Source organism: Nerophis lumbriciformis, linkage group LG08 (assembly GCF_033978685.3).
Source record: "Nerophis lumbriciformis linkage group LG08, RoL_Nlum_v2.1, whole genome shotgun sequence".
NCBI lineage: Eukaryota > Metazoa > Chordata > Actinopteri > Syngnathiformes > Syngnathidae > Nerophis > Nerophis lumbriciformis.
The window spans coordinates 48,633,275-48,657,022 of NC_084555.2; the positions used below are offsets into that span (position 1 = coordinate 48,633,275).

At 45.7% G+C, this 23,748-nt stretch overlaps 1 protein-coding gene across 1 annotated transcript in view; it reads right to left on the minus strand.

The window, feature by feature from the left end:
- The window catches only part of shank3a (SH3 and multiple ankyrin repeat domains 3a), a 336,974-nt gene that overhangs the window by 125,176 nt on the left and 188,050 nt on the right, over positions 1–23,748 (minus strand). The window contains 1 exon segment of the mRNA XM_072913723.1: positions 12,804–12,985. Coding sequence (XP_072769824.1) covers positions 12,804–12,985 — 182 coding nt within the window.

A 23,748-nucleotide genomic window follows, 5' to 3' on the forward strand; every position in this document is an offset into this window, starting at 1 on the left:
TACCCAGAATCCCATGCAGCCCTAACTCTTACGGGCTACATTATACACCCCCGCTACCAAACCCCGCCCACCTCAACCGACGCACAGAGGGGGTGGGGGAGGGGGGGTTGATGTGTGAGGGAGCAGGCTTGGCGTGGGGGCGGGGTTTGGTGGTAGCAGGGGTGTATAATGTAGCCCGGAAGAGTCAGGGCTGCATGGGATTCTGGGTGTTTGTTCTGTTGTGTTTATGTTGTGTTAAGGTGCAGATGTTCTCCCGAAATGTGTTTGTCATTCATGTTTGGTTTTGGTTCAAAGTGTGGCGCATTATTAGTAAGAGTGTTAAAGTTGTTTTATATGATCACCGTCAGTGTAACCTGTGTGGCTGTTGACCAAGAATGCCTTGCTGTCACGTACGTGTGCAAGCAGAAGATGTATATTGTATAACAAGTGTTGGGCTGGCACGTTGTTAATACAGATTGTAGAGTGCGTCAAATGTTGTACCATCATGGCACGCCCTTATTATAGCTGTAAGGGTGAAAGTCGGTGAATATTAACCCCGGGAGTTTTTCTGCGAGAGGCACTGAAATCCGGAAGTCTCACGGGAAAATTGGGGGGTTCAGCAAGTAAGCTGCTGAGCCGCATCAGAGTGATCAAAGAGCCGCATGCGGCTCCGGAGCCGCGGGTTGCCGACCCCTGCCCTATGTCATGATCCGTGGCCCAGATCATGTTTTGTTTAGTCATGTTCTGTTAGTTTTGGACTCCCTTAGTTCCTGTTTTGTGCACTCCTGGGTTTGTTTTGGTCACCATGGGTACTGATTGGTTTCACCCATACTTGCCAACCTTGAGACCTCCGAATTCGGGAGATGGTTGGGGGGGCGGGGTTTGGAGGTAGTGGGGGTGTATATTGTAGCCCGGAAGAGTTAGGGCTGCAAAAGATTCTGGGTATTTGTTCTGTTGTGTTTATGTTGTGTTACGGTGCGGATGTTTTCCCGAAACGTGTTTGTCATTCGTGTTTGGTGTGGGTTCACAGTGTGGCGCATGTTTGTAACAGTGTTAAAGTTGTTTACACGGCCACCCCCAGTGTGGCCTGTATGGCTGTTGATCAAGTATGTCTTGCAGTCACTTACGTGTGTCTGTAGAAGCCGTATACAACATGTGGCTGGGCCGGCACGCTGTCTATAACGAGAAAAAGGCGGACGCGACGACAGGTTGTAGAGGACGCTAAAGGCAGTGCCATCATGGCACGCCCTCAATATTGTTGTCCGGGTGAAAATCGGGAGAAATTCGGGAGAATGGTTGCCCCGGGAGATTTTCGGGAGGGGCACTGAAATTCAGGAGTCTCCCGGAAAAATCGGGAGGGTTGGCAAGTATGGTTTCACCTGCCTCTGGTTAGTGTTCGGCATGCTCACCTGCTGCCGGGCACTAATCAGAGAGCTATTTATTCACGTTGCTCGCCACACTCTGTCTGGCTTCGTTCTGTCGCGTGGGTGGTCGCATCTTTATGCGGGGTCGTTCTCCCAGGATGCAGACGGACAACTCCGGACAAAGCGTGAAGGTAGGATATGATTTAATCTTCGTAAATCATAGCACATACAAAAAACAGGAAACAAACCAAAGGGCTGCGGGTTAGTGTTAGAGTTAGGGTAACCCTAACCCTAACCCTAACCCTAACCCTAACCCTTTCCCCCACTCACAGTGCGACTTTGCTGGGTGGGTTCTGGACATGTCAGGCACCCCCGGACTCTGGTGGAACGCGGCGGGACTTGTGGGACTCCAACCTGGGTGTAATTTTTGATCATTTTCGGGACTTTTGCCCACTTTTCCAACTTTTCTTCGCCACTCACGGTGCGACTTTGATGGGTGGGTTGTGGACATGTCAGGACTTGTGGCGGCGGGACTTGTGGGACTCTAACCTGGGTGTGATTTTTGATCATTTTGTGGACTTTTGCTATGCTACGTTGATGTGTGCTGCTGCAAAAGTCCCAAGAGGGCGTTTTTGCCCCTCCAAACTCCCTCTCTTTGTTTATAGTGCATATTTTCTGCTGGATCTACTCTCTATTTACTCCAAGGAAAAAAACTAGCCAGCAGCGGCGAATTTTTACAATCTGTCGCCAAACTACGGCCCGCGGGCCGAACGCGGTACGCCGGCGTCCAAAATCCGGCCCGGGGATTTTTTAAAATTTTATTTTTTATTTTTTTGGACATGTTGGGCATCCCAGGACTCGGGTGCGACTGCGGGACTTGTGGGACTCTAACCTGGGTGTGATTTTGGCTCTTTTTTGGGACTTTTGCCTGCTTTTCCAACTTTTACCCCCACTCACAGTGCGACTTTGCCGGGTGGGTTCTGGACATGTCAGGCACCCCCGGACTCTGGTGGAACGTGGCGGGACTTGTGGGACTCCAACCTGGGTGTGATTTTTGATAATTTTCGTGACTTTTGCCCACTTTTCCAACTTTTCTTCCCCACTCACAGTGCGACTTTGCTGGGTGGGTTGTGGACATGTCAGGCACCCCCGGACTCTGGTGGGACGCGGCGGGACTTGTGGGACTCTAACCTGGGTGTGATTTTTGATCATTTTGTGGACTTTTGCTATGCATGCCTTCTCCCTGCTACGTTGATGTGTGCTGCTGCAAAAGTCCCAAGAGGGCGTTTTTGCCCCTCCAAACACCCTCTCTTTGTTTATAGTGCATATTTTCTGCTGGATCTACTCTCTATTTACTCCAAGGAAAAAAACTAGCCGGCAGCGGCAAATTTGTACAATTGGTCGCCAAACTACGGCCCGCGGGCCGAACGCGGTACGCCGGCGTCCAAAATCCGGCCCGGGGATTTTTTTTAATTAATTTTTTTATTTTTTTGGACATGTTGGGCATCCCAGGACTCGGGTGCGACTGCGGGACTTGTGGGACTCTAACCTGGGTGTGATTTTGGCTCTTTTTCGGGACTTTTGCCCGCTTTTCCAACTTTTACCCCCACTCACAGTGCGACTTTGCCAGGTGGGTTCTGGACATGTCAGGCACCCCCGGACTCTGGTGGAACGTGGCGGGACTTGTGGGACTTCAACCTGGGTGTGATTTTTGATCATTTTCGGGACTTTTGCCCACTTTTCCAACTTTTCTTCCCCACTCACAGTGCGACTTTGCTGGGTGGGTTGTGGACATGTCAGGCACCCCCGGGCTAAGGTGGGACGCGGCGGGACTTGTGGGACTCTAACCTGGGTGTGATTTTTGATCATTTTGTGGACTTTTGCTATGCTACGTTGATGTGTGCTGCTGCAAAAGTCCCAAGAGGGCGTTTTTGCCCCTCCAAACTCCCTCTCTTTGTTTATAGTGCATATTTTCTGCTGGATCTACTCTCTATTTACTCCAAGGAAAAAAACTAGCCGGCAGCGGCAAATTTTTTTTACAATTGGTCGCCAAACTACGGCCCGCGGGCCGAAAGTGGTACGCCGGCATCCAAAATCCGGCCCGGGGATTTTTATTTTATTTTTTTTTGGACATGTTGGGCATCCCAGGACTCGGGTGCGACTGCGGGACTTGTGGGACTCTAACCTGGGTGTCATTTTTGATCATTTTCGGCACTTTTGCCAACTTTTCCAACTTTTCTTCCCCACTCACAGTGCGACTTTGCTGGGTGCGTTTTGGGCATGTGGGGGGCACCTCGGATTCGGGTGGGACGCGGCGGGACTTGTGGCACTCAAACCTGTGTGTGATTTTTGATCATTTTGTGGACTTTTCCCCCAGACACTCTCCACTTTTCTACCCCACTTCCCCTGTGACTTTGCTGGGGGGCGTTTCCCCGCCGTCCTTTGTAGTGTAAGGGTTTCTTTTCTTTTTTTCTGTCTGAAAATAGGGCCCCAAAAGGCCTCACATTCCCCGGGAAGACCTGATGCCGATGGCACGTGAAGCTAAGGTACAAACTTAGCACAGGAATCAAAAAACATAGAAACAAGAAATAACCCTACGTGCCTGTTGCATACAGCAAACAATGAAGCCAGAGTGTGGTGAGCAACGTGAATAAATAGCTCTCTGATTAGTGCCCGGCAGCAGGTGAACGTGCCGACCAGTACCAATCAGTACCCATGGTGACCAAAACAAACCCAGGAGTGCACAAAACAGGAACTAAGAGAGTCCAAAACTAACAGAAAATGACTAAACAAAACATGATCCGGGCCACGGATCATGGCACCCTAAATATAAACATATTTTTCTTCAAAAGTAAGGCAAGTACAACATTGTTGACATTATTTGTTCAGGTACTGTTTGACTTTCACTTCAAACAACTGAATTTGTTGTCCCCATTTGAACTATTTCTATTCTGAAGCCAAGGAAAACAAGTACAATCCCACCACCTTACATCCGTTTCATAGAAATGTTTCTCTATTTCTACTTCTCAGGCTTTCCTTTACAAAGTAGCCTTACTCAGAAATACTACACTCCAGGTTTTAGACAGAGCCCTACTTTTTCTATGCTCTACTTTTCATATATGTTGGACTTTAAAGGGGAACATTATCACCAGACCTATGTAAGCGTCAATATATACCTTGATGTTGCAGAAAAAAGACCATATATTTTTTTTAACCGATTTCCGAACTCTAAATGGGTGAATTTTGGCGAATGAAACGCCTTTCTATTATTCTCACTTTCGTCGGTGTGTTGTCGGAGGGTGTAACAACACGAACAGGGACGGATTCAAGTTGCACCAGTGGCCCAAAGATGCGAAAGTGGCAAGAAATCGGACAAAATTTGTTCAAAATACGAGGGTGTGGGGAAAGTCGACGAAAATGGTCAGTCGTTTTGTTCCGCACACTTTACCGACGAAAGCTATGCTACGACAGAGATGGCAAGAATGTGTGGATATCCTACGACACTCAAAGCAGATGCTGACATCAACTCCAAAACTGGACAGATCAGCTTTCAGGAAAAGAGAGCGGATGAGGGTATGTCTACAGAATATATTAATTGATGAAAACTTTATTCATTACTCGCGGTTTTACGTGAATTATTATACATAAACTGTGTTTACCAATATTTTAGCTTAAAAACATTAATTTTTTTCAATCATTCGAGTACATTCGGGTAGTCTTGTGTAATGCAGTATTTTGTGTCTATTTAGGTATGGTTAACCTGAGTGCTGCAATCGTGGAAAAATATATGTTCTTAGCGCGCCTGAAATGGGCTGTCTGCACTCTCAAAGTGCATGTTGTTGCCAAATGTATTTCATATGCTGTAAACCTAGTTCATAGTTGTTAGTTTCCTTTAATGCCAAACAAACACATACCAATCGTTGGTTAGAAGGCGATCGCCGAATTCGTCCTCGCTTTCTCCCGTGTCGCTGGCTGTCGTGTCGTTTTCGTCGGTTTCGCTTGCATACGGTTCAAACCGATATGGCTCAATAGCTTCAGTTTCTTCTTCAATTTCGTTTTCGCTACCTGCCTCCACACTACAACCATCCGTTTCAATACATGCGTAATCTGTTGAATCGCTTAAGCCGCTGAAATCCGAGTCTGAATCCGAGCTAATGTCGCTATAGCTTGCTGTTCTTTCCGCCATGTTTGTTTGTGTTGGCATCACTATGTGACGTCACAGGAAAATGGACAGGTGTTTATAACGATGGTTACAATCAGGCACTTTGAAGCTTTTTTTAGGGATATTACGTGATGGGTAAAATTTTGAAAAAAACTTCGAAAAATAAAGAAAGCCACTGGGAACTGATTTTTAATGGTTTTAACCCTTCTGAAATTGTGATAATGTTCCCCTTTAACGCAAATTGTGTGTTGCCCCCGTTTTTATGTATCGTCTTGTTTATCGTTCGGCCAAACATTACAAAATACTCCTTCTGCAGAATAAAGTGCCCAAACAAAAAAAAAACACAATGTGGTGACTGCTGAGTCTTTGGGATTCTTTGCTTTTTTTTGGAGCCAAAGAAAGTAGCTTTGTTGCTTCTTACTTCCTTTGGAAGCTGAATATATAGTTCATGCAACAAGTTTGGACACACCTTCTCATTCAATGTGTTTTCTGTATTTACATTGTCACATCACAACTATGAATGAACACATGTGGAGTTATGTACTTAACAGTGACGTGCAGTCACTAGAGGCAGGTGAGGCGGGGCCTCACCTGCCATCATGGAAAGAAAAAAAATTTAAAAAGAAAAAAATAATAATTAAATTGTTATATGTATCCAGTGATTATACTATAAAGTTATTTTCCATTTAACTTCACCAGTTTTAGATTATTTTTATTCAAAATCGCTGAATTTTCACATTTGCCGTTCAAATACTGAGAAGAGACGGTGCGGTGAACAGCAGCCAGTTGAGGCACGTCACTCAGTGCCTCACCATGGATTGCACAATGACTCGGCTAACTGCTGGCCTGCTGTGCAGTGAGACTGTATTGCTATATAAATGATAAATGATAAATGAATTATAATATACATTTCCATAGTTTAGTTAGCTGAGGTATATAATGTACAGTGTATTTTGTCAACAACTGTATGTGTGTAACGTATTTCTTGTGCTGAGCGATCATAAAACGGCTGCAAAAGAAGCACTGGCTGAGGCTCGCCTCCTGCACCCCCGCCGTAGAATTGTTATATCAACTAAAGCCCACACTTAAACTTTCCACGTGCAAGATTGAATCTATTTAAAAAAGTTATTTCATAAGAAGCCAAAAAGTGCAAAAACAATAATGTTCGTGTTGGAGGAGTTGTGAATGACTGCAGGGACACAACATTAGGTACACCTGCAGACTGCAGGTGTACCTAATTCACAACTCCTCCAACACGAACATTATTGTTTTTGCACTTTTTGGCTTCTTATTAAATAACTTTTGTAACCTATTTTCATGGGCTTTCCTCTTTGTGATGTTAAGTTCCTGTTATGCGCTGCTATACAGTATATGCCTTGAGCTCTTATTTTGAAGGCGCTAAGAGCGGAAGTGATGTCACGTTGCGGAGGTTTTTGAAAGAAGGTAAATAAAGTGGTCCTCATGTAAACTGGAGCCTCCGTGTTTGTTATTTTGTAGTTTCATACAGTATAGGTGACATTTATAAACCCTCGGTTACACTTTTTTAAATAGATTCAATCTTGCACGTGGAAAGTTGAAGTGAGGGCTTTAGTTGCGGCGCATGGACTTAATTTCTAAGTAAAGGTAAGACCATAATAACGTTTTTTTTAATTAAATGTGCTTTTTTGTGTGCTACAGTTTGTATGTGTAAAGTTAAAGTTAAGTTAAAGTACCAATGATTGTCACACACACACTAGGTGTAATGAAATTTGTCGTCTGCATTTGACCCATCCCCTTGATCACCCCCTGGGAGGTGAGGGGAGCAGTGGGCAGCAGCGGTGCCGCGCCCAGGAATCATTTTTGGTGATTTAACCCCCAATTCCAACCCTTGATGCTGAGTGCCAAGCAGGGAAGAATGCTGGTATGAGCTTTTAAACATAACCCGTTAACTGCTGCCAATCAAATGGTGAATAAGATACTCTTTAGGGTTCATATGTTTGTAAATCTGACTGTGATGAAGTCAGTGCCTCACCAGCCATCAACCTCACCGCACGTCACTGGTACTTAACAAAAAAAAAACATGTTTTGTATTCTAGGTTCTTCAAAATAGCCACCCTTTGCTCTGATTACTGCTTTGCACACTCTTGGTATTCTCTCCATGAGCTTCAAGCACACCTGTGAAGTGAAAACCATTTCAGGTGAAAACCTCTTGAAGCCCATGGAGAGAATGCCAAGAGTGTGCAAACAAGTAATCAGAGCAAAGGGTGGTTATTTAGAAGAAATATAAAACATGTTTTCAGTTATTTCAACTTTTTTGGTTAAGTACATAACTCCACATGTGTTCATTCATAGTTTTGATGTGACAATCTACAATGTAAATAGTCATGGAAATAAACATTGAATGAGGAGAAGGTGTGTCCAAACTTTTGGCCTGTACTGTTTGTCAACATAATCCTGTATGCATGTTGCAATAAACTCAACTAAGATATAAAGTTGTGAGTGCCAGCACTTTTGATAAAGAAGATGAGAAACACTACTGAAGAACTGATAACAAAGTACAAAGTCTGTGTGTCTTTCCCCTCCACTCCTTCCTCTGTCTACACCAGGGGTCGGCAACCCGCGGCTCCGGAGCCGCATGCGGCTCTTTGATCACTCTGATGCGGCTCAGCAGCTTACTTGCTGAACCCCCCAATTTTCCCGTGAGACTTACGGATTTCAGTGCCTCTCGCAGAAAACTCCCGGGATTAATATTCACCGATTTTCACCCTTACAGCTATAATAAGGGCGTGCCATGATGGTACAAAATTTGGCGCTCTCTACAATCTGCATCAACAGCGTGCCAGCTCAACACTTGTTATACTACATACATCTTCTGCTTGCACACGTATGTGACAGCAAGGCATACTTGGTCAACAGCCACACAGGTTACACTGACGGTGACCATATAAAACAACTTTAACACTCTTACTAATAATGCGCCACACTTTGAACCAAAACCAAACAAGAATGACAAACACATTTCGGGAGAACATCTGCACCTTAACACAACATAAACACAACAGAACAAATACCCAGAATTCCATGCAGCCCTGACTCTTCCGGGCTACATTATACACCCCTGCTACCACCAAACCCCCCACCCCTCTGTGCGTCGGTTGAGGTGGGCGAGGTTTGGTAGCGGGGGTGTATCATGTATCCCGGAAGAGTTAGGGCTGCATGGGATTCTGGGTATTTGTCCTGTTGTGTTTATGTTGTGTTACGGTGCAGATGTTCTCCCGAAATGTGTTTGTCATTCTTGTTTGGTGTGGGTTCACAGTGTGGCGCATTATTAGTAAGAGTGTTATAGTTTTTTTTATACCGCCACCGTCAGTGTAACCTGTGTGGTTGTTGACCAAGTATGCCTTGCTGTCACCTACGTGAGCAAGCGGAAACACCATACAACGTGTGGCTGATCAGGCACGCTGGTTGTAGTGGGTGCTACATGCTGTACCATCACGGCACGCATGACGCTGACAAGCGCCATTCATTTTAAACCCGCGTGCCGCACCAGCTTTCAAATTCCATATAAAGGTGTGGGCAGCGTGTCTGAGACCCCTGGTTTATACATAGCACAAAGCAAAAAGAAAACTTTGTATGCAGTGTTATTTCATTTTAAATTTCAAAATATTTTTGTGGCTCCCATTGTTTTCTTTAATTTGTGAAACTGGTCAAAATGGCTCTTTGACTGGTAAAGGTTGCCGACCCCTGGTCTACACCAATAAGAATCTTTCATGAAGTTAAAAGTGACGTTAAACCTTCATGTATTCATCATTTACGTCTTTCACATTGTTTTCCGCAAGTAAACTTTCATTATTTTCTACAAATGTCATATTTTCCAACAGATGAATTGAATTATTGGGGAAAAAAAGGCTTGGGTTTTCCTTCAAATCAGTTTTCATGGGACCTTGTGGAACAGATGACTGATGAAGACAGACTATGTGGCTATGTGATAAACATGCAAAATGGTATGGCCCAGTGGTCTTATGTGTCACGTGCCAAGGAACAAATGATCATGATCACCATGCTGCAAGGATTCACGTTTGAATGTCAGAGAGTCTCTACCTGCCCAGGTATGACACACAATGGTAACCTTCTGTTCGCAAACCTTAATAACCTGGTGTTTGTTTCTGGGACTGTGGTTAAAACCAGGATGAAAGATGCCAATGCACACAAATCTCTCCAACAAATGGTGCACTTTTACATCTCAGCCCTCCAGTTGGTCTTGTTTTCCCTCAACCCAGCAGGCACGAGACATTGAAACGACCTTGTTGAGTGAGGTCCTGACCTTCAGCAACTCAAACATAACGTTGGAACAACGTTTTTGACAACGTTTAATCAATGTTGGGTTGTGACGTTGATTTGACATTGACATTTGGTCATTTTTCAACCAATATTGTACAAACCCCGTTTCCATATGAGTTGGGAAATTGTGTTAGATGTAAATATAAACGGAATACAATGATTTGCAAATCTTTTTCAACCCATATTCAATTGAATGCACTACATAGACAAGATATTTGATGTTCAAACTCATAGACTTTATTTATTTTTTGCAAATAATAATTAACTTAGAATTTCATGGATGCAACACGTGACAAAGTAGTTGGGAAAGGGCATGTTCAACACTGTGTTACATCACCTTTTCTTTTAACAACACTCAATAACGATTGGGAACTGAGGAAACTAATTGTTGAAAGTGGAATTCTTTCCCATTCTTGTTTTATGTAGAGCTTCAGTCGTTCAACAGTCCGGGGTCTCCGCTGTCGTATTTTACGCTTCATAATGCGCCACAGATTTTCGACGGGAGACAGGTCTGGACTGCAGGCGGGCCAGGAAAGTACCCGCACTCTTTTTTTTTTTACGAAGCCACGCTGTTGTAACACGTGCTGAATGTGGCTTGGCATTGTCTTGCTGAAATAAGCAGGGGCGTCCATGAAAAAGACGGCGCTTAGATGGCAGCATATGTTGTACCTTTCAGCATTAATGGTGCCTTCACAGATGTGTAAGTTACCCATGCCTTGGGCACTAATACACCCCCATACCATCACAGATGCTGGCTTTTGAACTTTGCGTCGATAACAGTCTGGATGGTTCGCTTCCCCTTTGGTCCGGATGACACGATGTCGAATATTTCCAAAAACAATTTAAAATGTGGACTCGTCAGACCACAGAACACTTTTCCACTTTGCATGAGTCCATCTTAGATGATCTCGGGCCCAGAGAAGCCGGTGGCGTTTCTGGATGTTGTTGATAAATGGCTTTCGCTTTGCATAGTAGAGCTTTAACTTGCACTTACAGATGTAGCGACCAACTGTATTTAGTGACAGTGGTTTTCTGAAGTGTTCCTGAGCCCATGTGGTGATATCCTTTAGAGATTGATGTCGGTTTTTGATACAGTGCCGTCTGAGGGATCGAAAGTCACGGTCATTCAATGTTGGTTTCCGGCCATGCCGCTTACGTGGAGTGATTTCTCCAGATTCTCTGAACCTTTTGATGATATTATGGACCGTAGATGTTGAAATCCCTAAATTTCTTGCAATTGCACTTTGAGAAACGTTGTTCTTAAACTGTTTGACTATTTGCTCACGCAATTGTGGACAAAGGGGTGTACCTCGCCCCATCCTTTCTTGTGAAAGACTGAGCATTTTTTGGGAAGCTGTTTTTATACCCAATCACGGCACCCACCTGTTCCCAATTAGCCTGCACACCTGTGGGATGTTCCAAATAAGTGTTTGATGAGCATTCCTCAACTTTATCAGTATTTATTGCCACCTTTCCCAACTTCTTTGTCACGTGTTGCTGGCATCAAATTCTAAAGTTAATAATGATTATTTGCAAAAAAAACCCAATGTTTATCAGTTTGAACATCAAATATGTTGTCTTTGTAGCATATTCAACTGAATATGGGTTGAAAATGATTTGCAAATCATTGATTGTGGCAGTCCGCTCCCTGTATGATCAGTGTCAGAGCTTGGTCCGCATTGCCGGCAGTAAGTCGGACACGTTTCCAGTGAGGGTTGGACTCCGCCAAGGCTGCCCTTTGTCACCGATTCTGTTCATAACTTTTATGGACAGAATTTCTAGGCGCAGTCAAGGCGTTGAGGGGATCTGGTTTGGTGGCTGCAGGATTAGGTCTCTGCTTTTTGCAGATGATGTGGTCCTGATGCCTTCATCTGGCCAGGATCTTCAGCTCTCACTGGATCGGTTCGCAGCTGAGTGTGAAGCGATTGGGATGAGAATCAGCACCTCCAAGTCCGAGTCCATGGTTCTCGCCCGGAAAAGGGTGGAGTGCCATCTCCGGGTTGGGGAGGAGATCTTGCCCCAAGTGGAGGAGTTCAAGTACCTCGGAGTCTTGTTCACGAGTGAGGGAAGAGTGGATCGTGAGATCGACAGGCGGATCGGTGCGGCGTCTTCAGTAATGCGGACGCTGTATCGATCCGTTGTGGTGAAGAAGGAGCTGAGCCGGAAGTCAAAGCACTCAATTTACCGGTCGATCTACGTTCCCATCCTCACCTATGGTCATAAGCTTTGGGTTATGACCGAAAGAACAAGATCACGGGTACAAGCAGCCGAAATGAGTTTCCTCCGCCGGCTGGCGGGGCTCTCCCTTAGAGATAGGGTGAGAAGCTCTGCCATCCGGGAGGAACTCAAAGTAAAGCCACTGCTCCTCCACATGGAGAGGAGCCAGATGAGGTGGTTCAGGCATCTGGTCAGGATGCCACCCGAACGCCTCCCTAGGGAGGTGTTTAGGGCACGTCCGACCGGTAGTAGGCCGCGGGGAAGACCCAGGACACGTTGGGAAGACTATGTCTCCCGGCTGGCCTGGGAACGCCTCGGGGTCCCACAGGAAGAGCTGGACGAAGTGGCTGGGGAGAGGGAAGTCTGGGCTTCCCTGCTTAGGCTGCTGCCCCCGCGACCCGACCTCGGATAAGCGGAAGAAGATGGATGGATGGATGGATGTATTCCGTTTATATTTACATCTAACACAATTTCCCAACTCATATGGAAACAGGGTTTGTACATCACAAATACAACGTTGGAACAACATGCTTCTTGACAACATTTTTATTCAATGTCATGTTGTGGCGTTGATTTGACATTGAAATGTGGTCATTTCCTAACCAACAACGTTGTGTCCATTACAAATACAACTACTTTGCCAGGTTGTTTCAAAGTAGGACGTTTAGTCAAGGTTGCCTGCTGGGAAGTTGTCAGGTGTACTAATGGACACACACACACACACTTAAATGCACACACGGGGCAGACGAGGACCTCCCTACCTTTGACCCTCTCTCCGCGATTGAGCTGGATCTCCCCCTCCCCCTGCGGGGTGTAAGGCTTGACGACGATGAAGGTGCGACCCGGGACGGCACTGTAGAGTTTCCGCTTGGGCCCGCGTGTGCCCGTCAGCGCCGGCGGGGTGTGATGAGGCGGGCTGGGGTCCCGCTGCACGGACCCGGGGCTGTAAACAAACACATAGGTTACCGTGGTGATCCCGGGGAGCTGGTAGCTGAAGCCCGTGGTCACAGACATGGTGGTTGCCAGCCCCTGGTTTTTAAAGACCGGGAGAGATTCATAAAAAGGTCCAACTTGCGTCCAAATAACAAGAGTTAGTCCTCCATAGGAGCCATGGTACGGTAGCCCGCCCTATGTCCTTCCTTCTGGTCTCTGCTCTTCCTACCCTCTCCCGAGCATCCTAAGCAAAACAAAGATGGTTGGAGGCAGTCTCCTTCCCGTCCATAGATCCATCTGGAATCCCCTCCCAGTCATCCTGACTCGTGAAGGAGAGACAGATATCCTGCAGGTCTCCAGGTGGGACTACAGATCCCGACTCCGGCCGAGGGGGCGGCGAGGATGCACTTTGAGCTCCCCGACTCCTTCTCCTTGGGAGTCCCGCCGTGTTTCCTGCTCCTGTCGCCCCCTTGCCTTCCTTGCCAGCAGCCCTCACACACACACACACACACACACACACACACACACACACACACACACACACACACACACACACACACACACACACACACACTTGCCTTCCTTGCCAGCAGCCCTCACACACACACACACACACACACACACACACACACACACACACACACGGACGCGCTGGCGGACATGCGCCTCACACACGCTGTGGCCGTGATGCTAGCGCTGCTACCACTGCTGCTCTTATGTTGCTCCCCTCCCCTCGACAGCTTGCACACACCCTGCACGCCGTCTACGTGCATGCGAGCTCTGCGCACGCACACACCGAGCACCCCGCGCTCTCGCTAACGCCGCCGTTATCACGGCCGCCGCCGCCAGCACATGGCTCACGTGTGGTCCCAGTGCACCACCGTCTCCTTCTGCGAGTCTACACGTGCCATTGAAAACTGGGAGTGTGTGTAAATATTATAATTTTGTGTGTGTGTGTGTGTGTGTGTGTGTGTGTGTGTGTGCTGTAGGGTAGATGATGGGGGGAGGGGAGAGCAAAAGCTTCTGCCTATTTGGTTGAACTGTGGCTCCTCCCCTCTTTTTCCAACCACCTCCTTGACTGGCACCCATGGCAGCCACCCTTCAGACTGCCTCCTCTCTCTCTGGGGTGTAGAGCAGTGGCAGATCCACCCAGTCTTCATTCAGACTGCCTCGTCTCTCTGGGGTGTAGAGCAGTGGCAGATCCACCTAGTCTTCATTCAGACTGCCTTCTCTCTCCAGGGAGTAGAGCAGTGGCAGATCCACCTAGTCTTCACTCAGACTGCCTCCTCTCTCTAGGGTGTAGAGCGGTGGCAGATCCACCCAGTCTTCATTCAGACTGCCTCGTCTCTCTGGGGTGTAGAGCGGTGGCAGATCCACCCAGTCTTCATTCAGACTGCCTCGTCTCTCTGGGGTGTAGAGCGGTGGCAGATCCACCCAGTCTTCATTCACACTGCCTCCTCTCTCTAGGGAGTAGAGCAGTGGCAGATCCACCTAGTCTTCATTCAGACTGCCTCCTCTCTCTAGGGTGTAGAGTGGTGGCAGATCCACCCAGTCTTCATTCAGACTGCCTCGTCTCTCTAGGGAGTAGAGCAGTGGCAGATCATTCAGACTGCCTCCCCTCTCTCTGTGGTGCAGAGAGGTGGCAGATCCACCGAGTCTTCATTCAGACTGCCTCCTCTCTCTCTGGGGTGTAGAGCAGTGGCAGATCCACCTAGTCTTCATTCAGACTGCCTTAAATAAATGATAAATGGGTTATACTTGTATAGCACTTTTCTACCTTCAAGGTACTCAAAGCGCTTTGACAGTATTTCCACATTCACCCATTCACACACACATTCACACACTGATGGCTGGAGCTGCCATGCAAGGCGCTAACCAGCAGCCATCAGGAGCAAGGGGTGAAGTGTCTTGCCCAAGGACACAACGGACGTGACTAGGATGGTAGAAGGTGGGGATTGAACCCCAGTAACCAGCAACACTCCGATTGCTGGCACGGCCACTCTACCAACTTCGCCACGACTTCTCTCTCTCTGGGGCGTAGAGCAGTGGCAGATCCACCTAGTCTTCATTCAGACTGCCTCCTCTCTCTCTGGGGTGTAGAGCGGTGGCAGATCCACCGAGTCTTCATTCAGACTGCCTTCTCTCTCTGGGGTGTAGAGCAGTGGCAGATCCACCTAGTCTTCATTCAGACTGCCTCCTCTCTCTCTGGGCTGTAGAGCGGTGGCAAATCTACCCAGTCTTCATTCAGACTGCCTCCTCTCTCTCTGGGGTGTAGAGCGGTGGCAGATCCAACCAGTCTTCATTCACACTGCCTCCTCTCTCCAGGGAGTAGAGCAGTGGCAGATCCACCCAGTCTTCATTCAGACTGCCTCCCCTCTCTCTGTGGTGCAGAGAGGTGGCAGATCCACCTAGTCTTCATTCAGACTGCCTCCTCTCTCTCTGGGGTGTAGAGCGGTGGCAGATCCACCTAGTCTTCATTCAGACTACCTCCTCTCTCTCTGGGGTGTAGAGCAGTGGCAGATCCACCTAGTCTTCATTCAGACTGCCTCCTCTCTCTCTGGGGTGTAGAGCGGTGGCAAATCTACCCAGTCTTCATTCAGACTGCCTCCTCTCTCTCTGGGGTGTAGAGCGGTGGCAGATCCAACCAGTCTTCATTCACACTGCCTCCTCTCTCCAGGGAGTAGAGCAGTGGCAGATCCACCCAGTCTTCATTCAGACTGCCTCCCCTCTCTCTGTGGTGCAGAGAGGTGGCAGATCCACCTAGTCTTCATTCAGACTGCCTCCTCTCTCTCTGGGGTGTAGAGCGGTGGCAGATCCACCTAGTCTTCATTCAGACTACCTCCTCTCTCTCTGGGGTGTAGAGCAGTGGCAAATCCACCTAGTCTTCATTCAGACTGCCTCCTCTCTCTCTGGGGTGTAGAGCGGTGGCAGATCCACCTAGTCTTCATTCAGACTGCCTCCTCTTTCTGGGGTGTAGAGCTCCACCTAGTCTTCATACATCCCCTTCCTCGCTACAACGGAGCCCTGTGTTGCAAGCGCCGTGCCCACTCCTCACACGTCTTAGTGTCTTACCCATACCAGTTTGCATGTTTGGCATATGAACGGTAACACCAGCAAATCAATCATCATGATTTATTTGTGACTCATTCTTATAATCAGATTAATTACATAATTAATTCATCACAATTAAATATAATTAATTTTTAATCTGGATTAAAGTTTCATTTGGCATGAGCAGAGAGACTAAAGAAAAACAATACCGGATTTTCAAGCCTTTTTTCCTACGCTTTCCTAACCAAAAAAACAGCACGGCTAATTTGTGGCTGTTTCCGAGGGAGGACGTATCTAGAAGAGCTGCGCTCCCGACACTACAGTTTTTGACCCAAAAACTGTCATTTTTGACTACTGATTGTGATCACGGCAACAAGACAGCTTGTTAAGATTCGCTAAAATAAGCTAACCAAAGGTGCCGGAAAGCCAGGGGCTAACTAGCTAGAAGCTAGCTGAAAGTCATTGCTTAGCAACCCAAAACTAAACAACAAAAACGAAAGCGTTGGAATAAATGCTTCTGACCACACAATTGATCAACAGGAAAGGCGGACACAGCCCTGGCCGATGCATAATTACGCGGGAAAAAACAACAACAAAACAAAAGAAACAAAAAAAAAAAAACACACCATAGAGCCGCAGAAGCGAACAACACCAACGGCTCCACTTTGCCGCTGAGCAACCATGAGCACGACAAGAAGCCGCCTTTGAGGTAATACACCGTTTACCAGGGGTGGAACCAGACTTGAAAGATATCATATATCAGCAACCTATCTGTGGAGGGAGGCGTGGCCAGCGGTGCCTGCGGGAGTGCAGGTCACCGCCCCTGTCCAAGGTGCTGAGGACAGTTGATTAGATTTCCCAGGTGGTACGAGTTGTCTAATCAGGTGGTACGAGTTGTCTTTAACAGTAACGGCCGGGAACAGGAAAAGGGAGGACTGAGAGGACTTGGAGAGACTGAAAAGTCCTGTATATCTGAAAAGATTATTGATGAGCTTATTGAGGAACATTAAAACTGTGTAGCAGGGGAACCGCTAGGAAGCGACTCCTACGTCATCATTTCAAACATTCCCAGATAAAATTAAAATAGTACTACTATTTTATAAAATATACTAATTTATGAGACTGAAGACAAACACCAGTTTACAAACTAGAGACCTGTTTCTCTACTTCCACAGTTTTCTAAAATTATTGAACAACAGATTAGACAAATACCAATACCAATACGGATACGGAGCCAATATCTCAACATCAATGGCATTCATGGAAATAACGGAAGAGATCACCAACGCAATAGATGTTAAAAATGTGCTGCTGCAGAGTTAATGGATTTAACAAAAGTATTTGACACAATTAATCATGATATCCTAATGAACTAGAAGGGTATGCAATCAGAGGGTCGGTCTAGAACTGGGTCAGAAGCTATTTAACCAACAGGAAGCAATACGTGAAGATAGGCAAACATACTTTCACAGAGACTACAATATCTAGTGGTGTACCTCAGGGATCAATACTTGGACCAAAATTGTTCAATCTTTATACAAACGTTTGTACAGTTACAAAGGACTTAAAGTTCGTATATTATTTGCAGATGATACAACTGTGTTTTGTTCAGGAGACAACACACAGAAGATCATACAAATAATAAGAGAAGAAATGAACAAATTAAAAAGATGGTTTGGCAAAAAGACAAAAATAATGATATTTGTTGACAGTAGAAAGGAAAGTCAAACACAAATACAAATAGACGGAGTAGACATTGAAAGGGTAAAAGAAAACACATTTTTGGGTGTAATAATAGATGATAAAATGAACTGGAGACCTCATGTAAAAATATACAACATAAAGTAGCAAGAAACACGTCAATAATGAATAAATCAAAACAGGTTCTAGACCAAAAATCACTTCATATTCTCTACTAGGCATGTCCCGATCCAGGTTTTTGCACTTCCGATCCGATACCGATATTGTTTTTGCACTTCCGATCCGATACCGATACTGACCAATACTGGCCTAACCGAGCATGTATTAAAGTTTAAAGTTATTTAGCCTACTTAGTTGTCAGAATCATGTTGAAAAGGGTTTTAGTACTCTTGATAACAACGAGCCAGCTGAATTAGGGGAGTTTGAATAATACACAATGGTTGGTAACAAGAAACTGACCTGTTTATTCAAGGATAAACACAAAATAGACAAAATTATACATGACAAACAGAAATGTCATCATTGAACTAGGGCTGGGCGATATGGCCTTTTTTTTTTTTAATATTGCGATATTTTAAGGCCATATTGCGATACACGATATATATCTCGATATTTTGCCTTAGCCTTGAATGAACACTTGATGCATATAATCACAGCATTATGATGATTCTATGTGTTTTGATTGATTGATTGAAACTTTTATTAGTAGGTTGCACAGTGAAGTACATATTCCATACAATTGACCACTAAATGGTAACACCCCAATAAGTTTTTCAACTTGTTTAAGTCGGGGTCCACTTAAATTGATTCATGATACAGATATATACTATCAGATATATACTATCATCATAATACAGTCATCACACAAGATAATCACATTGAATTATTTACATTATTTATAATCCAGGGTGTGGAGGGGGGCGCCGGATGTAAGTGTCAAAAAGACAGCCAAAAGAGTTTGATATGAGAATAAATCTAAAGTTAAAATATAGGGTAGAAATGCACCCATTTGCAGGAAATGTAGTCTTGATTTTCAAAATGTTCTTTCAAGGCTTGCATGTCTACATTAAAACATTCTTCTTCATACTGCATTCATATATGCTACTTTTAAACTTCCATGCAGAGAAGGAAATCACAACTAAAAAAATCACTAATTTTTTCATACGGTGTTGATCTGGAAATTTTTGCCTCGGCATTTTGATGGTGTGGACGTGTGGCTCCGAATGGAGATAAGCGTCTCGACAGACGTCACAATATTTGAACAATGATGACGAAAACTGTTTTCTCTGGCGTGTCCGTGTGTCGAAAATTGTTATGCGCTTATTTTTTTATTTGATTTTGTGCGTGGCATATAATTGATATGCGCAGAGGACGCAATTGCACAGGCGCGCACCTGAGAGGGAACGTTGGTCACACGGCTGCGCTAGCATCACAGCTAACGTTAGCCATGCTGCTACCTTTCTGCTGGGAGAGGGCGTATACGTATTTGACGTATGACGTGACAGTATGTGACGTATGGCGTGACAGTATGTGACGTGTGCAAGAAGGTGCACTTGCTGTCTGTGAGAGGGAGACACAAAAAAGAGTGAGAAGAGCCTGTCGTGTAATGCCAGCAGCTAAAAGCAACTGCGTGAGAATCCACAGACCTGTGGATGTGTTGAAGGTGTGCTGGAAAATGCGGAACAAAAATTAGGGAGCAGCAGAAAAGTGGAATGTATTATTTAAATCAGTGCGTTGGAAAACACGGACCGGAGTTTTTTTTTTGAACTGGATCTGGATCGGCATTTTCCCATGCCTAGCCGATACGCATTTTTTGGCAAATATCGGCGGCCGATCCGATCCAAATATCGGATCGGGACATCCCTATTCTCTACTGCTCACTAGTGTTGCATATCTAACTTATGTTGTAGAAATATGGGAAATAATGACTAAAGTACACGTATTCATTAACTGTGTTACAAAAAAGATCAGTTATAATAATGCATCATGTTGGCTATAGAGAACATACAAACCCTTTATTTATTAAATCACAAATATTGAAATTCAATGATTTGGTGCATTTGCAAACATCTAAAATGATGCAAACTATAACCTGCTAGCCAAGAACGTTCAACAATTCTTCTCAACAAAAGAAGAGAAATATAACTGTTAGAATAATTATGTATATATTATCACACTAATTTTATGCTTAAGGGCCATTGTTATAAATTATTGTCAATTGTGCTGAAGTGGTATTTTTGTATCGGTACAAAGCTGGCAGTTCAAAATATTGCCAGCCGACTTTATCAGTGTTGTGTCCAGACTCGGCCTGCTGGCTGCCAAGGCCGAACACCGCCGTGACGCAGACAGAGCAGAGACAAGGCGATATGACCTGCGTCAACTCATTTTTATTTATTCAATAATCATATATTGTGTCTAACCATACTTGCCAACCTTGAGACCTCCGATTTCGGGAGGTGGGGGGTGGGGCGTGGTCGGGCGGGGGGCGTGGTTGGGGGCGTGGTTAAGATATATATAAGAAATACTTGACTTTCAGTGAATTCTAGCTATATATATATATTTTTTTTTTTTATTACATATATATATATATATATATATATATATATATATATATATATATAAATAAAAGAAATACTTGAATTTTAGTGTTCATTTATTTACACATATACACACACATAACACTCATCTACTCATTGTTGAGTTAAGGGTTGCATTGTCCATCCTTGTTCTATTCTCTGTCACTATTTCAGAACACACACATTATACAAATATACATTATAAAATCAATAAGAAAACGGGAGCTCTAATTTGGGAGTCTGAATTAGAATCAGAAGTTCCTATATAAACATTGCGCACTCACGTCGCCTTTTTGTATTGATTACTGCAGCTGTGCACTGGATTCATCCACAAATACAAACTACAACTCACAAACACTTTAGAGTTAGGCTCCAACATCAGAATGTGTACTTAAACTTATAAAGATCACATGGATATTATTCAGTGAGTTGATTCACCAAAACTAACCTGTTATACAGGAGGAAAAAGCACACAGAATGACAAGACACTTCCGGTCTGCAGGTAATAGCATTCAGTTGGGAAGAAACACCCTACTGCTCCCTACTGACCAATGTGAATACTGATAAATGTGTAATGACAGCTCCAAAAACGAATTCAAACCACAAAATAAAATAAATAAATCAACACAAAAATGGGACACATTATGGGTGGGTCACATATGCATGTACAGTAGATGGCAGTATTGTCCTGTTTAAAAGTGTCACAACATTGCTGTTTACGGCAGACGAACTGCTTTACAGTAGACGAAAACTTGACTGCTGTTGTTGTGTGTTGTTGCCACGCTGGGAGGACGTTAATGAAACTGCCTAACAATAAACCCACATAAGAAACCAAGAACTCGCCCTCCATCATTAGCTGTTTATATTGTGGGAAAGCGGACGTGTGAACAGGCTGTCAACACGTCACTCAGGTCCGCATGGAGCTGGAGGGGGCGTGGCCTCCAGCTCCGCCTGAATTTCGGGAGATTTTCGGGAGAACATTTGTCCCGGGAGGTTTTCGGGAGAGGCGCTGAATTTCGGGAGTCTCCCGGAAAATCCGGGAGGGTTGGCAAGTATGTGTCTAACTGTAGTTGTCGAGATTACCCCCTTCCCTCAGCGACAGCTTCAGTGATGTAATAGGGCCCTTCCAAATAAATAGAGGAGGCGCGCGGGCTTGACTTTTAGAACGTAGTTTGGATCTGTAACTAGAATACAGCCCAAAACACGTGTCTCCTCGAGCTAAATTGAACTCTGTCTCTGCATGATTCCTTGCTTCTTGTCTGATTATTAGATGTCATCAGTGTTTTAAACCTGACAATAACCTAATGTCATTTAAAACATTTGTATGAATGTACAACACTTAAAACCTTTAGCATATCAGTATGTGGAATTACATTATGGAATGGATTAAGCAAATAAATCCAACAAAGCAGCAATATGATTGACTTTAAGAGACTGTTCAAACTACAAGTGTTCACAAAGTACACATTATGATGAACATCTTCAACCCTTTACTTTTATTTTTTTTTTAGATAAAGATTGTTTATGTATTTATTTTTGTTTACTTACTATGGTATATTATTTATCTATTCACTGTTCTGTTACAGAGAATAAGGAAATGGGATAAAATTGCTATGGTATGAAAAGGGGTAGGATTGAATAAACTCATCTTTTTCCTACTCCTTTTTGGACGTGCTGTGATGAAACAACCGGAAATATGTGATGATTACATTGTATCTTTCTGTATCAGCTGTGATCCGACCCACATGCCTCCTGGTCCTGGAGGAGAACAGGTCCTGGAGGGATGGGAACCTGCAGCCAATCACCTTCTCAGCAGCACGTACCATGCGCTGCAGTCGATGCTTGTCCCGGACTGTGGCGCCGGGGAACCACACAGTGATGGAGGAGGTGAGGATGGACTCGATGATGGCCGAGTAGAACTGCACCAGCATCTCGGAAGGAAGTACATGCTCTGCTGGGTCTTCTTGATGAGGGAGCTGATGGTCGGCTCCCACTTGAGGTCCTGGGTGATGGTGGTGCCCAGGAAACGGAAGGAGTCCACGATGGAGACGGGATTGGTAGAGTCCATCAGGAAGAAGGGGGATGTTGGGGCTGTGACTTTCCTGAAGTCCATGATCATCTCCACTGTCTTCTGGGCGTCCAACTCCAGGTTGTTGAGGCTGCACTAGGACGCCAGCCGGTCCACCTCTCTCCTGTAGGCGGACTCATCGCCATCCAAGATGAGCCCGATGAGGGTGGTGTCATCCGCAAACTTGAGCAGCTTTGTGGACTGGTGACTGGAGGTGCAGCAGTTTGTATACAGGGAGAAGAGCCAGGGGGAAAGTACACAGCCCTGAGGAGTACCAGTGTTCGTGGTACGACTGTCCGAGACAGTCTTCCCCAGCCGCACCTGCTGTCTTCGGTCTGTCAGGAAGTCATTAATCCATCTGCAGAGGGAGTCGGGCACGCTGAGCTGGTAGAGCTTGTCTCGTAGCAGTCCAGGGAGGATGGTGTTAAGGCAGAGCTGACGTCCACAAATAGGATCCTGGCGTAGGTTCCTGGGGAGTCCAGATGCTACAGGATGAAGTAGAGGGCCAGGTTCATTGCATCATCCACAGACCTGTTGGCTCTGTAGGCGAACTGCAGTGGGTCCAGGAGGGGGGCAGTGGTGTCCTTGAGGTGGGACAGGACCAAGCGCTCAAAAGACTTCATGACCACAGACGTCAGCGCCACCGGCCTGTAGACATTAAGTCCTGTGATCCGTCGTTTCTTGGAGACACGGACGATGGTGGAGGTCTTGAAGCAGGACGGCTCCAGAGAGGTGTTAAAAATGTCCGTGAAGACAGGAGCAAGCTGATCCGCGCAGTGTCTCAGGGTGGAGGGGGAGACACTATCCGGTTCAGCTTCAAGAACTTCCGCCGCACATCGTCCTCTCGGATGGAGAGGGCAGAGCGGGAGGGGTCTGTGGGGTCCTTTGATTAAGTCCTTTGATGTCCTTGGAGTCCTTTGAAGAAGTGCTGGCGTTGGTGTGGTGTGATGGTAGGGGGAGCAAAGCTGTGAAGAGATGATGGCCGTTCATGATGACAGTAATGTGTATTGAGGCCCTGGGCGAGAGTTTGGTCGTTCACGGCCTGGGGGGCTTTGGGCTTATAGTTCGTAAGGGCCCTCAGCCCCCTCCAAACGGTTGCAGAGTCATTGGAGCTGAACTGTTCCTGTAGACAGAGTACACAGATTTAGCTTTCTCCACTTCCCTGCTGAAGTGGCACTTTGCTTCTATGTAGGTACTCTGGTCCCCGCTCCTCCAAGCAGCCTCCTCCTCCTTGCGCAGCTGTCGGAGCTTGGGTGTGAACCAGGGCTTGTCGTTGTTATAACAAGCCCTGGTGCGCGTTGGAATGATGCGGGCCTCATTGAACTGTATGTATAAGGTCACAGTGTCTGTATACTCGTCCAGATTGTCCGTGGCCGC